Source organism: Myiozetetes cayanensis, unplaced genomic scaffold (assembly GCF_022539395.1).
Source record: "Myiozetetes cayanensis isolate MyiCay16 unplaced genomic scaffold, myiCay2020 scf6-25, whole genome shotgun sequence".
Taxonomy (NCBI): domain Eukaryota; kingdom Metazoa; phylum Chordata; class Aves; order Passeriformes; family Tyrannidae; genus Myiozetetes; species Myiozetetes cayanensis.
The window spans coordinates 31,308,800-31,322,370 of record NW_026087853.1 but is presented as its reverse complement, the minus strand read 5'-3'; the positions used below and the strand labels follow the sequence as shown (position 1 = coordinate 31,322,370).

General features: G+C 42.8%; 1 protein-coding gene across 2 annotated transcripts in view; it reads left to right on the top strand.

Annotated features, from left to right (window-relative positions):
- Window positions 1-753: 753 nt before the first annotated feature.
- GPR176 (G protein-coupled receptor 176) overlaps window positions 754-13,571 on the top strand; it is a 37,304-nt gene continuing 24,486 nt past the window's right edge. Inside the window, exons 1-2 of one of the 2 annotated variants that reach the window (XM_050335637.1) lie at window positions 1,008-1,023; window positions 1,374-1,901. In XM_050335637.1, the coding sequence (XP_050191594.1) occupies window positions 1,673-1,901 (229 nt within the window). In that variant the 5' untranslated portion in view covers window positions 1,008-1,023; window positions 1,374-1,672. Of the gene's footprint in view, window positions 1,902-13,571 lie in introns of both variants that reach the window. The other variant, XM_050335636.1, reaches the window with a different exon arrangement.

Genomic DNA, 13,571 nt, shown 5'->3' with positions numbered 1-13,571 from the left:
CTCATGCTCTCAGAGAAATGAGTGGAAGCTGCAAAGAGCCAAATACACAGAGGTGCAAGCCGAGGTTTGGCCAACAGCCTCCAGGACCTGTGGTGGAATGGGGTGGTGGCAGTCCCCTATCCCTGTGGTCAGCAAACATCATGGCAGAGCACCCAGCGTTGTCCTGTGTCACCCAAGTTCACATCACGGGTGACAGGACATGCGCCACTGAAGTACATCTCGTGGGCGTGGGGTCCCTGAGGATGCCTTGCTGTGCAGGGACCATGTTCGTGGGTAGCTCCTCTTCCTGAAGCACTTCCAGACAGGCTGGCTAGTGGCTGAAAAAGCTTTTTGGTCTTGATTTTTAACTAGCCATCCTCCCAAGATGTTCAAATTAAAGGCAAACGTGCGCCCGCTATATGGATGCACAACTTTTGCACAGTCAAAGCCCAAACTTATTACATTTACTGAGGAGCTTTACTGGCAAATTATATATTAATAATATCTATTCTAACAAACAGCACTAGAATCCAGCACCGCCTTTCGAAATCCTGTCCTCAGAATTACGGACCTGTTTTAAAAAACGGATTTAGAAATGCTCCCAGCTACCGAGCGAAATGGCGGCGCCGCCGTGCGCGGCGGGCACGTGACGGCGGAGCGCCCGCCCCTCTGGAGCGTGGCGGCTCCTGCCGCCGCCAGTGCCGCCTGCCGCCGCCAGTGCCGCCCGCCGCCTCCCGCGGGATCGCGGCGGGGCTTGGCGGCAGCCAGCACCGTGGGCTGGCGGGGCAGCGAGGAGCGGGCGCGCAGCGGCTCGGCGCCCAGGCCGGGATGTTGGCGCACGAACGAGCAGGGTGTCGCCGCCAGCCGCGCTCAGTGCGGGGTGCGCTCAGAGCGAGGCGCACAGGGATCGTACGGAGCCCTCTCGGTTCACTGGAGGCTCGAGCGCCCCCCGCCTTGGGATTTAAAACCAAATTAATTTTTCCCGAGAAATAGCTGGAGCGCAGTGGAACCCAGCGAGCTGTCATTGACCTCTTTGGTCGCTGTGTAAGGGTCCTTGCGGCGTCCAGCGCCGCGCAGAGCCAGAAGGGAGGCGAGGGGGGGAGCTGTGGCTCACCGCGGGAGGAGCGAGCAGGAGCAGAAAGCGGGAGCAGATGAGCCATGGGGAAAACCATGTCTTTCCTCTCTCAGAGCTGTGAGGAAAGGCAGCACCAACACTGAGAGTGGAGTGGGGAGACAGGGCTTGTGGTCCCTCAACTTTTCCAGACCAGTTTTGGTGTGCAGTGAGCCCTGGTGTGCGGCGGGCGCGCCGCGACCCTCGGCGGAGTTGGGAGGATGAGCCGCGGTGCGGGCTGTGATTCTGTGCACTGTGATTCCCTCACTCTCGCTTATTGCAGTAAAACATGCTGAGGAGAGCTGTGGCGGTGTGAAGCAAGAAATATGGGAGAGCTGATTGCAAGGAGAAGCCTGGCTTGTTTTCTGTTTTGCTTCCCTGGCTGTCATGATTTACAAGGTGGAAACGCGAACAGCCGGCCCTGCTTCCCGGGACGCAGGAATGTGGTGAAGATGCCTCCGAGAGTCGGGGCTGTATCCTCAGAAGCGCCTTTTTGCCTGTGGGCTCCATTTACTCGCTAAAGGCAAGGGCTCAACCACCTGTGGTTATTAGGTGGTAGCAAAGAGGGCAGGAACTCCCGCCATGGGGTACGACAAAAGCTGGATGTTGAGGAATGAAAGCGACCATGCCCCGTACCAGGCTGTCACCAGAGCTCTGGAGATGAGGAACGCCTCGGCCGGGCAGATGGTGTGGCAGGGCGGGAACGTCAGCGAGGCCGGGGCCGTGGAGAGCGATGAGCGCGGCGAGGAGCAGAGCTACCGGCACTTCACCACCACCGTGCAGATTGTCATCTTCGTGGGTTCCTTGCTGGGTGAGGCAGAGTTGCTGGAGTTTTTTGTCGATGTGTTTTTTTCATCCTTACGGTCGGGGACTGCAGACCAGATGATAACTACATCATTTGATGCTTTAGTCACTCTTCTTTCGCTTTTCAGGTCCTCAGGTGTATGATTTCAAGTTCCTTGTGGGTTTTGATGAGTAAAGGCTATAACTGAAATGCTGTTCATCACAGATGAGAACTTATACATTATATGTATGTATTAGTAAACTTTTCTATCAGCATTTAAATGGGCAAAATTAAGTGGGTTGATTACACCCTTATTTTCAGCTCCAGTGGAATCTGTTTAATATAAAAAAGGGTGTAGAATGTTTTAAACAAGTTTTGCTAAATTTCAGTTTCATGCTGCGGTAATTTGGTATTTGTGTCCTGCAGGTTTTAAATTAATCCTTTGAAAGTACTTTATTCTGTAAATATGTATAAATATATAATATGTATATGCAATCTTGTCCAGTTGTTATCCTTACAGTAGGAATCACAGACTTTAGATATGTGGTAGTAAACTATTGTTTATGCATGTACGTTTGCTTTCTAGGTGCCTATAGTAGGTTGTTTTGTTGGGAATACTGATGTGTGCATTTCTTAGCAAAAAAAAAAAAAAAAAAAGAAGGCAAAATAAGCCTTGTGGTCAATCAGGTTAGCACTGTTTGGGAGTTCAGTAAGCTGGATTTCAGTAAAATGCTACTACTATCTCAATTATTCAAAGCTAGTTACTGGAAATGATAAGGCTTTTCACACATGGCTTGACTGACAAAGTGTCCAGCTCTCCTAGGTAAGTTCAGCTGGACATTGCTGATGGTCATTGGCTCTTATTGTCAAGGATGTGGTTTTGGTTTTCCTGATCTTGAGTAATGCTAAAATCCATTTCTGTGTTCAGGTAATAAATTCTAAGAGCTATTTCTTTTTGGTAATACTTAGTATCACTTAAGTAATTTCTAAGAAGGTGGTAAGCATAGTCTTGGAACAGTGTTGAGCCTCAGTCAGTGATATACTTACTAGTTATTGCTGTAAGTCACTGAGTCTTTTGGCATCAATTATTCCTCTCTCTCCATGGTTCTTTCTCTTTTTTCTGTTTAGCACATAGGTAGTGTGGGGAAAGGACACTCTTTTTCCATATATTGCACAGTACCTGGCACAAAATGATAGCCAGCAAATAGTGTCCTAAAATAATAAGATTGGGTGAGAGAAGTCAGAAATTTAGTTCTTTAATTTTTTTATTTTGAGCCTTAAAGAGGGCCAGGAGCATGGATCCTCCAATTTTATTTGAAGAAGTAAACAGACACATTCATATAATCACTACTTCAGAAGCTAGGAGTTTTAAAAAACCAACCAACCAACCAAAAAATACTATAGCTACAAATTCTGCAAGGCTAATGCAAGTTGTGGTTTGCTACTCCTGCAATTTGTTTTCAAGAGGTGGACTGTGAAAAGATTTGGACATGTCACAAGGGGTTTATTTGCAGATTAGATGGCTGGGAGGCTGATGAAGCTTCCAGATCAGTAACTTTTCCAGGACTGTCAAAGAGCTGAACAGGAGAGGAAATAATGTGCTTTGTTTTAAATGATGAAAATGCACTTGGTCCAATGATAGATGTTAGCAGCAGGCTTCATGAATTTACAAAGATGGAAACCAATTTTAACTATTTTTTTGAAACCACCTTCTTTTCCAATCTCCTTGCTGCCCTGAAATACTAATTTAAGAACATTTATGATATGCAATATTGTAACAACTGAAAGCTTGTCAGTCTTTAAAAGTGTCTTTCCTTATCGTCCTTATGAATGTAGTGCAATTCCCTCTTTACTGAATGGGAATGAAGCCACCAAAAAAAGCTGAAGCCCTGATCTCCAGAAGGTCTTAGGGCTTCGATGCCTGCATGTTCAACTCTCAGACATACCAGAAGTTTCACATGTTCATGTGCTGCACAGTATATCTGTATCAGCAGAAGATAACAACTTGATACTTACCTCACTCTTAGGCTTGCACAAACACTGTTAATTATCGTTTGTTTTCTGACATGGTCATGGGAGTGTAAGTGTCGTACAGTTCTTTTCTCCATCAGGTGAGCTCCTCACTTGAGCTGCAGAATAGCAGTTCTTTGGTCTGGTGAGTCTCAGGTTCCTCTTTACAGAGAGGCAAACCCTTCGAGGAGAATTAAGACTATCCAGCCTCCTAAAGAATGAGATGGGGGTCATGGCCCTCAGAGGTAGGATGTGTGGGTTTGAATCCTTTCTAGTTTGAGTGGATGTACAGCTTGTGCATTTCACAACATCAGTGTCTGCCCAAGCCACTTAGCTGTTGGATAAAATAGCACTACCCTTTTAAAGGAAGAAATTATTTCCATTTCCAACTTGAAAGGGAACAAACATATATGACTCAGTCTTGATAATGATTACTGAGGTCTGACATAAGCAGTAGTCTACAGCATGAAGAGATCCAGGTCCTAAAAGAGGGAAGAATCACAGTTGGTGTTGTGAATTTAATTTAAGTTCCTGCTGTGCAGAAGAATATGATATCAGTTGTGAGAGAGGTATACATTATGTTTTTTTTTTCTCCCATTTAAGTCCCCTATTTGAGACTTGTGGGGGGACTTGTAGCAGTAGGAGAAGTTCTTGTGTTCGTTTTCACTGTGTTGTGAAAAAACAGTGCTATGGTGAATGTTTCGTCATACCTACTGAGGGCAAAGAAGAGTCAAATTGTTCTTCTTTATGGTTATTTTTAAATATATTGAAAGCTCATCCTCAGATTATTTATCTGTTTTAATAAAATCAATGATACTAGATTCTGAAATTTTTGTTTGTCACAAGCTTGCCAAACCTTGAACCTGAATATGACCTTAATATGTACCTCAGAGGATCTAACTGGTTGAACAAACCAGAAGTATTAAGACAGGGCTTCCTAAATGTCAGATTTTTTTCCTATTTTTCCCTAAATTTTAGAAAGTTTTCATTGTTAAAAAATCCTGATTTTGTGAAGAATCAGATTGTTCCATGTTTGGAATGGGCAAAACATAATTATTTAGTCATGAAATCACTAAATATTTAGGGCAGTTAGAGATAAGAACTCTTCTGGTAATATGGGTATGATTTACTGAGTTAAGCTGTAATATGCTTAAATGATACAGTTTTAAGTAGCTGTTCCTGTGACTTTAAGTCTGTTCACACAAACTTGCTGTTGTTGCTCTTCAACTGCTTGTGTGGAATTTCTCACTTAGCAGAGTACCTATGATGTTAATATTCAAGAACTGAAGAGTAAAATGGGTAAATCTGTGTCTTTGGGTACTTTGAACCCAACTGGTACTACCAGTTATGCTCTCCCTTGACTGTAACCTACCACAAGGTTTCTGCACAAGACAGGAAACATTGGAAGGAGAAATGTGGTCAATTTAGTTATCCTGGTCAGCAGCTCCGTTTGCCTCTATGAAGGAAAGATTTGCAGTATATTTAAGACTTGCAAGCTGTTTCTTTCTGTGATGTTGTATCTTGAGTGCATGAACTGGGGAATTCATCTGGTGGGTTTAAATGCTTTATATGTGTTGATAAACGTAGCAAATGCAAGAGGTAAGGTACCAAGGGTGTAAGAGACTAGAAGGCTTTGTTAATGCTGTCTTCCTGTGCAGCTCCATGGTTGGCAATGGCAGTTCTCATAGTAAGGGCCTTTCCTAACCTGCAAGCTAACAGCTCCAGGCAGGACTAGAATAAACTAGTGAAAACGCATGCCACCGTTGTTTCTCATTCCACTGCTTGAACTGTGCTTGGATCAGGGAATGTGGAACATGTTACAGAAAAGAAAGCAAGCATGTTGAACATCAACAAAAGCACTATGGAAAGAACCATGTCTGTCAGTACCACTTTCCTTTTCTCATCCACATGTATACTTGGAACTCCCTGAAATCAAGAGAGTGGGTGCCTCAGGAACTCTGGAAAGACAAGTGCATGTGTAGAGAGATATGTTTCTGATGTGGGGTCAGGGGAGTTGCACTCAGTAATCTGCTTCAGCCATAGCTTAAGGTACTGTATGACTGAATTTGTTGCTGCTGAGAGAAGTTACTATAGGAGAACAGAAGCCAAAATAGTTATGTTGCTTCTGACAATTGTCTCACATCGATGACTGTTTTTTGAACCTCTCGACCACCTTACCTTAAATATGGGAGGAATTGAAAGGCATCAGTGGGAAGAACTGCTGATTTTACTGGCCACTAGAATGATACAGATGGGAGCAGCGTGACATGAGACAAAACACGCTGTCAGTACTAATTCCTTCAGTTCACTTAATCCTGTGTGGTAAAAGGTGTCAAGAGATTCAAGCTTTTCATGCCCTAACTTGTTTTGAAAGGATGTAGGAGTCATCAGTGGAAGAACAAGAAAGGTAAAGATTTGCTTTGAGATTGATTGTTTCACTTCCACTAATCCTGCATAGATCTCTCCACTCTGCTATTCCCTGTATTCTGCCTGACTCAGGTTAGGTATTTTTTTATTGCCTTATGAGAACTGTAGGAACTTTTTGTTTTATCTAACCTGTGTTTCAGGCCACTTCCCTCCACCTGCTACCAAATGAATGTGGCTAAGATGACGAAGTCAGGATTACTTATGGAAGTGAATGATGATTTTCAGTCACAGTAATACTGGCTAGGGTTCTTAGCTGACAAATACAGATGCTGTTATTGAACGGATGAAGTTGATAAAAGAAAAGATAAAGTTTAGGTTTAGGACTACTGCCTTGTGAAAAACTGAAGTTTTGATGATGGAGACCATATTCTCCATCCTCATGTTTTTGTGGTTTTGGTTTGTTTTTTTTTTTTACATGTTACCCTCTTTGTCTGTCTCTGGGTTCTTGCTCCAGTTTTTCTTCTGAGTCTGTCCACTTCACAGTGTTGTTCTACCACCTATTGCCATATTGACAGAGTGCCACCAGTGATGCAAATTCATAATAAAAGCACAGTTTTTCATGCAGCTGCTAAAGTTGCTCCTCTTTAAGCAGGAGTAAATTTCTGCTTAGGATTTTTTCTCCCCTTTCATTAAAAAAAAAAAAAAGGTTTAGTGAGTTTTGCTGATTGTGTAGGGATTTATTTGGAAGAAGTCTAATGACTACTACTGGAATGGTAGAAAAGGAAAAACTGTAATGTTTTCATGTGCATGGGAAGTTGGTTTCTCCTGCTGGAGAATAGTTAGACTTCAACTTTTGTATTATTCGTTGTGATCACAATGGTCAGCACGTCTCAGAGAAACACAAGCCACTGAGGGTTGTGATCAAGACTCTCACTGTGCTAGGTTGCCTGTACCTTTGCCACATATGGATAGAGCTTGTTCTCATAGAGCTGGTACAGAGGTTCAAGAGCCTGTAAGAAGAGACCAATTTTTTTGCCTGCTACTGCAGTGAAGACATGACTGTGGTTTGACTGACTGAGATCAATGGGCCAGGAAAGTGAGACTGCTGACTTTTCCTGTAGTGACTAACAGACTGAGAGTTGCATCTGGCTGTGCAGGTACATCTGCATTAGCTTTACAGATAAGAGGACCCTAAGGTAAAGAAGTTTGCACCATTTGAAAAGCATGCTGTGCAGCAATATTACCTTATGAAAGAGTTTACTGCTTTTTGTTTTCCATTCACCCCTTTCTGAGACCTATGTAAACTGTGCATTCTAGGTTTTCTCTCGTTTCCTCATCATGAAGACCATATGGAGCGATAGAGCTTATGCAGTGATCTCTTTCATTTTATGGGATATATTTCAGGCTGTTTGGCCTTCTAATATACAGAGCATGCTGTGAGGATTAACTATGTCGTGGTAGGACTGAAAGTAGCACTGCAGTGTTTCAGTAATGGAGAACAGAGAAGCCAGGTTGTGGCAGGGGGTCACCAGTGCTGTTGGTGTTACTCATCACACACTTGCAGTCAGAAGAAACAGAGACTTCAGATCCTTCAGTCTGAAGTCAAAGTGTAGATAAAATTTTACAGGTTGTTTTTAATTAGATATAAAAAATTAAATGTGTAACCTGAAATTTATGATATTTTTAATTCAGACTATTTCTTCTCTGCACCTCCTCCACATAAAAAGAAAACAGCAACAAGCTGTAATATATTCTTGGCTGCTATTCAAAAGTGAGTAAGCAGTTAATGAAAATAGAGTATTTGAACAAGGTAACTGTGAAAAAATACTAGCAATTTGATTCAGAACAGTATGGAGTTACTGCTTTTACTCTCGTGGCTACTTTAAATAGGTGAGAACTGATGACTGGCAAATCAAATAGGCCTTTTCTATTTGTTTTAAGCTTGGCATGACATAGGACTCCTTTTCAAAGTGAGTAAATTTTTAATAGCTTTCTTTTTATCAAAGACAATTCTTGAGATCAGTTTTGCAGTGAATGTAGGAGTACAGCAGTATTGATCTACAAAGCGTATTTTCCTCTTGCCATTAGAAGGAATCAGTCTGCAGTGACTATTACTTTAGCACAGCAACCAAACTTTTGGCAGAAGGAAGAGGGTGTATTGTGTCTGAGTTTTGGTGGGGAGAGGTCTCTGGAGGTGGCTGTAACTGATTTCATTTGAGTGCAAGCAGTGGGAGAGGATCTTGGAAATGAAGAAGATGGTCTCCAAAGAGCACTTGTAGCCAGTGTACACAGTGAGTTTAGCTTGAAAGGGGGAATAAAATTGATGGGTGAAATGCAATGGACAATAGTATGTTCTGTTTTTCTCAGGAGAAGGGCAAGAATGACCAGGAATAACAGTTTTGAGGGAGATGAGGATATGTGCTCTCTCACTCTTAACATGAGTTTTTCCACAGTTCACTTACTTGCATACAAATTTACATACCATTAACTGCAGTTAAATGGAGGAGTCTATGAGTTGTGCTTTTACACAACTAGGCTTGGGTGAGATTATATCCCATTATAGAATCATAGAATAGAATCCCAGAATGGTTTGGTTTGGAAGCAGCCTTAAAGATCATCTAGTTCCAACTCCCCGCCATGGGCAGGGACACCTTCCACTAGACCATGTTGCTCCAAGCCCCATCCAACCTGGCCTTGAACACTTTCAGGGACGGGCAGCCAAAAGTTATCTGAGTAACCTGTTCAAGTGTCCCACCACCCTCACAGGAAAGAATATAGCTAATACAATATTTTGTATACCTAACCTAAATTTCCTCTTATCATGGTTTGTAGCTTCTATTCTTTTTATATTATCAAGGTCTGAGAGTCTGCATTTGCTCCTGAGGTTATTTGAGTCTCTTCACAATTTTCATGTTAGCCATATAGATGAAACTGAATTTCTTCTATAAAAAAGATAAATATTTTCAGACATTTAGGAAAAAAAAGCCTCACACAAAAATTGATGGAAATTATAATGAGAAAGAGATGTCCTCTCGACATCTGGTGCCTAGAGCTAGTGTCTATTCCACAGATTAAATATGCATCTTACTTTCTGTGTATTTTTTACTAATTGTATCCCAAATAATCCCAAAGCCAGGAAACTTTCCTGGACCTTTCAGATCAGTGCCTTATTTGAAGTTTGTGGAATTAGGCTCTTTTCACTTGCTCTTTTGTCTTCCCAAATCTGTCTTGTATGGAAAGAAAATTCAATGGAAAAGCTCAAGATGCTCTGGTAAAGTTTAAACTCTATTTCAGTGATTATAGCACTTTTTGAGAAACTGTGTATTAGATTGGTTACCTTCTGGTTTCTAGCCATGTTATGGTGATATCAAAGGGAGGTGTCCTTTGGAGGAAAACAGTGCCCTTTGAAAGAGATACCAGATTTTGGCGGTGCAAAGTGAGCCCCTGCTGCCTTCCCAGTGTCCTGCAGGACAGGCTTGCCCATTCTTGTGAGGATTTCCCAGCCACTCCCTGCCTCTGAAACTGATTTTCTTCTCCTTGTCTTGATATCTGTGCAGGCAGATGTAAAATGGAATTGTTACAGGAAGTAATTTATAAAGGCATTTGTACTCCTCCTGAAGTACAAACCTAAGTAACTGGCAGTCTAGGTAATGTGCTTGCAAAGGTAAATGTATAATAGCATAAGGAATAAATATCTCTATCTTTGAATAGCTACCACAGGCATCTTCTATAAAGAATAGTGCAGAGAATCTTGCACTGAAAAAAAATACTGCAGACACATGACTCAAGGCTAGACTGAGAGAATTTTGAAAGAATGAGAGGGGCACATCTGCAAGAGCCCCAACAAAAATTTATAGCCCTGCCCCCAAAAAGGATAGAACCATCTGAGGGGAAGAAAAAAAGGTTTGGGGATGAGAATGATGGTGTTTTGTTTCTACTATGTCACATTTGGAAAAATTGAAACTGTTTTAGATGAAATCTTCTAAACCAGGCACTTTGTATAGATTAACTTAGTTGCTGATTAGCTGGAATAGTTAAAGTTTGGCAAAGCAAAAAGTGACTGAAAATTGTGTCTAAAAGGAAGCATCAGACAAATGATGATACAGTGGTGTTTGCGTGTAATAATAACTCCATAATAGTAATGTATCACAGTATCATAACATTATGGTAATAATTTCTCCTGCGGTTTTGTGTGGGTCATTCTAAGCCTTAGGAGCCATGGACGCTGCAGCAGTAAGCCCACTTCAGGATGCAACTTGGTGAAGTCTGTCTAGAATAGGTATTCTGCTTTTGGTTTTATGTGTGTTCAGGTGAACGACTAAGCAATTCTCTTTGGAAAAAAATTGAGTTTGAGGAGAGGGTAAAGAAGAGGGGTTGTGAGAATGCTGGGGCTCCCGTTGCTATGGAGACCTCTCTTCTCCCCGAGCTTCAGCAGAGATGCCTTATCTGGCTTTGGCTGAGGGGCTCCTCAGATAGCACTGCTGCTGCCTTTTAAAGAGAGGCATTGGGAAAACAGCCATTTACCTAGTTTGGAAGTGTGTGAGATGCAGTGATTTGCACCTGAAATGCACGTGCCTGATACACTGGGGATATTGTGTGCTGATGAGTTCCCCAGTCATGTGCTGGGGGGTTAGCCAATGTCTCTAAAGATCATATGTGTTAAGGATGTTAAACTGATCCCCATTTATCATATGTCAGGGTTTTGCTCTGGGTCAATTTGCTCTTACACCTCTCACACAATTACTATTAGTTGAGAGAAAGTTTATGCAGACAAAAGAGACTGGATTTGGGAAAATAATATTAACATTTATTACTAACAAGCTAAAACTAAAGAACTATATTTACAACTTCATAGAATCACAGAATATCCTGAGTTGGAAGGGACCCACAAGGATCATCAAAGTCCAAGTCCTGGCCCTTCCCAGGACAGCCCCAAGAGTCCAAACCATGTGTCTGAGAGCATTGTCCAAATGCTTCTTGAACTCTGACTGCCTGGTGCTGTGTGCAGCTCCCTGAGGAGCCCCTTCCAGTGCCCAACCAGTGTTCTCAGTGAAGAACCTTTTCCTAATATCCAACCTAAACCTTTGGTGACACAGCTTCATACCATTCCCTTGGGTCCTGTCACTGGTCACTAGAGAGAAGAGATCAGCGCCTGTCCCTCCTCTTCCCTTCCTGAGGAGGTTGTAGACTGCCACTGTCTCGGGTGAGTCTGATTCATACCAGTCATTTTACTGTCTGTAGTCCCTGTGTGAACACTTTAATGAGACCTACGAACCACAGCTCTTGAACTAAGTGACTGAATGTCATGGTTTGCTTTTCATTGTGAGTTACATTTGCTGAAGTGCCTGCTGCTGTATATATCACTCAACTGTTTTGAACTTCAGTAAACATCTACATACATCAAGATTTTGTATTGGATATTATGGGCAGTAAGTTACTATTTCAGGCATGAGTGAACCCATGCACTTAACAAGAATTTTAAATGGTGGTAGTTCTGTTACAGATCTCATTTATTGGCTTGCTATTGGGCAGGCAGCATGAGCACTTAAATGAGGATTTTATTCTATTCTGTTCATTTTTTAATAATTAATTTCTTATTTGTGTGATCTTGGAAAAAGTAAATTTGCCACTTTTTAGGAACATATTTCAAGATCCAGGAAATTGTATACTTTTCTTCCACTTATCTCCACAAAAGATTCTGGTAAGTATTCAAGTGCTGTTGAATCCTCTAGACTGACAGACGTGAACCTGCTCCAGCTCTGTGTCCCCAGAACCAGCCGTAGCAAGGCAGGGCACACACTCCCAAGAGACACACATGCACACAATACACCTGTGCATGTATCTGTGAGCAGCCACACAGACTCACACAGAAAGAAACTGCAGCACTCATGCAGACACGAGGTGCATCAGTGGCCTTGTCCTTCTCCTTTTCCTCTGGCTGCTTAGGATGAAAGCCCATTAGTATAAAATATATAAGTATATAGATACATAAGCCAAAATGAATCCCTCTGTAGTAGCTGGTGTTAAACACCCAGTCTACCGAGTAGCTGGCCTGGGATCCTCTGGTCTCCCAGGTGGCTCACACACAAACACAAAGATGTTAGAAGGCTCTCTCCAGTAGCTGGCTTGGAACTCCAGGTCCTGTGCTAGCTAACTTTTAGAGCTCTCTTGTTCCCCCTGGTTACCTGGCTCAGACTTATGGCCACACCAATACTTGCCTTCTAAACATCTCTTACTTGCTGGTTAGTCTGGCTTGATGTTCAGTCATGATCACACACTGAGATACACACCACACAAACGCTTGTGCTCTCATCTCTCCAGTCGTTGCCATCCTGATGCAACAGTCCTGATGTCCCATGGGCTTCCTCCAGTTATTGCACTTGGATTTCTGTATGTTCACAGATCCATGGAGTAGCGAGCCGCTCACCTGTGAGAAGAGTTGGAAATGAAGTTCAATGAGAATATGGGATAGACTGTGCTGAACAGATGATGTTCAGTGTGTGGCCCAAATGCCAGTGTATAGATGGCCTTTATCTCATTTTCCCTCTAGTCTCCCATGTTTGTTCCTACCCAAACCACCATAAACTCTCCTTTTACCCCCTACCATAAACATTCTATAATAGGTCTTGTACAATCTCAAAATGCTCATTCCCTGCATCCCACAATGACTGCCTTACCCGTGGGCTAAAAGCCCCTGCTTTAAAATGAGACCTGAAGAGCCTCCCCTACAGACCCCTGGATGGGGGTGACCCCTGGCCAATGGGGCTGAGACTCCCCTGTAACAGACTATTGTCAGGAGTTAAAGAGCACCGTTGCCTGTCTCAAATACTCTTAAGGCCACAGAAGGACTTTGCCATGAGATAAGCACAGAAGGGAGTAACAGGACGGAGCTAACTCTAGGCCTGGAGGTGCAAGATGTATTTAGCACATGCTAGTTAACGCATCTGGGCAAAAATCCCACTGTGGCATACTGTGTAAAGAAGCAACTGCTCATATACATACTGCTGGTCAAACAACACCCCAAGTTATGGAACAAATCACATCTCTGACCACTAATGACCACCAAAGCCCCCCCTGAACATGCCTCCGTGGGTACCTGGAACTTGGACTGTAAGATAAACCACCACGGCAGGACCTTGAGATAAGATAAAGGTGGTACTGTTGGCTGGGTGTTATCTCAGACCTAGGGGGAGGCTAAAAAAACTTGGGGAGAAAAATGTATCGCTGGTAATGGACACAAAGAATGCAGAATTTAAAGTCCACAAGGCAAGCAATTCAGCAACTGTGCTGAAATCCGCTCTCTGTAAAAGGTTATGCTGG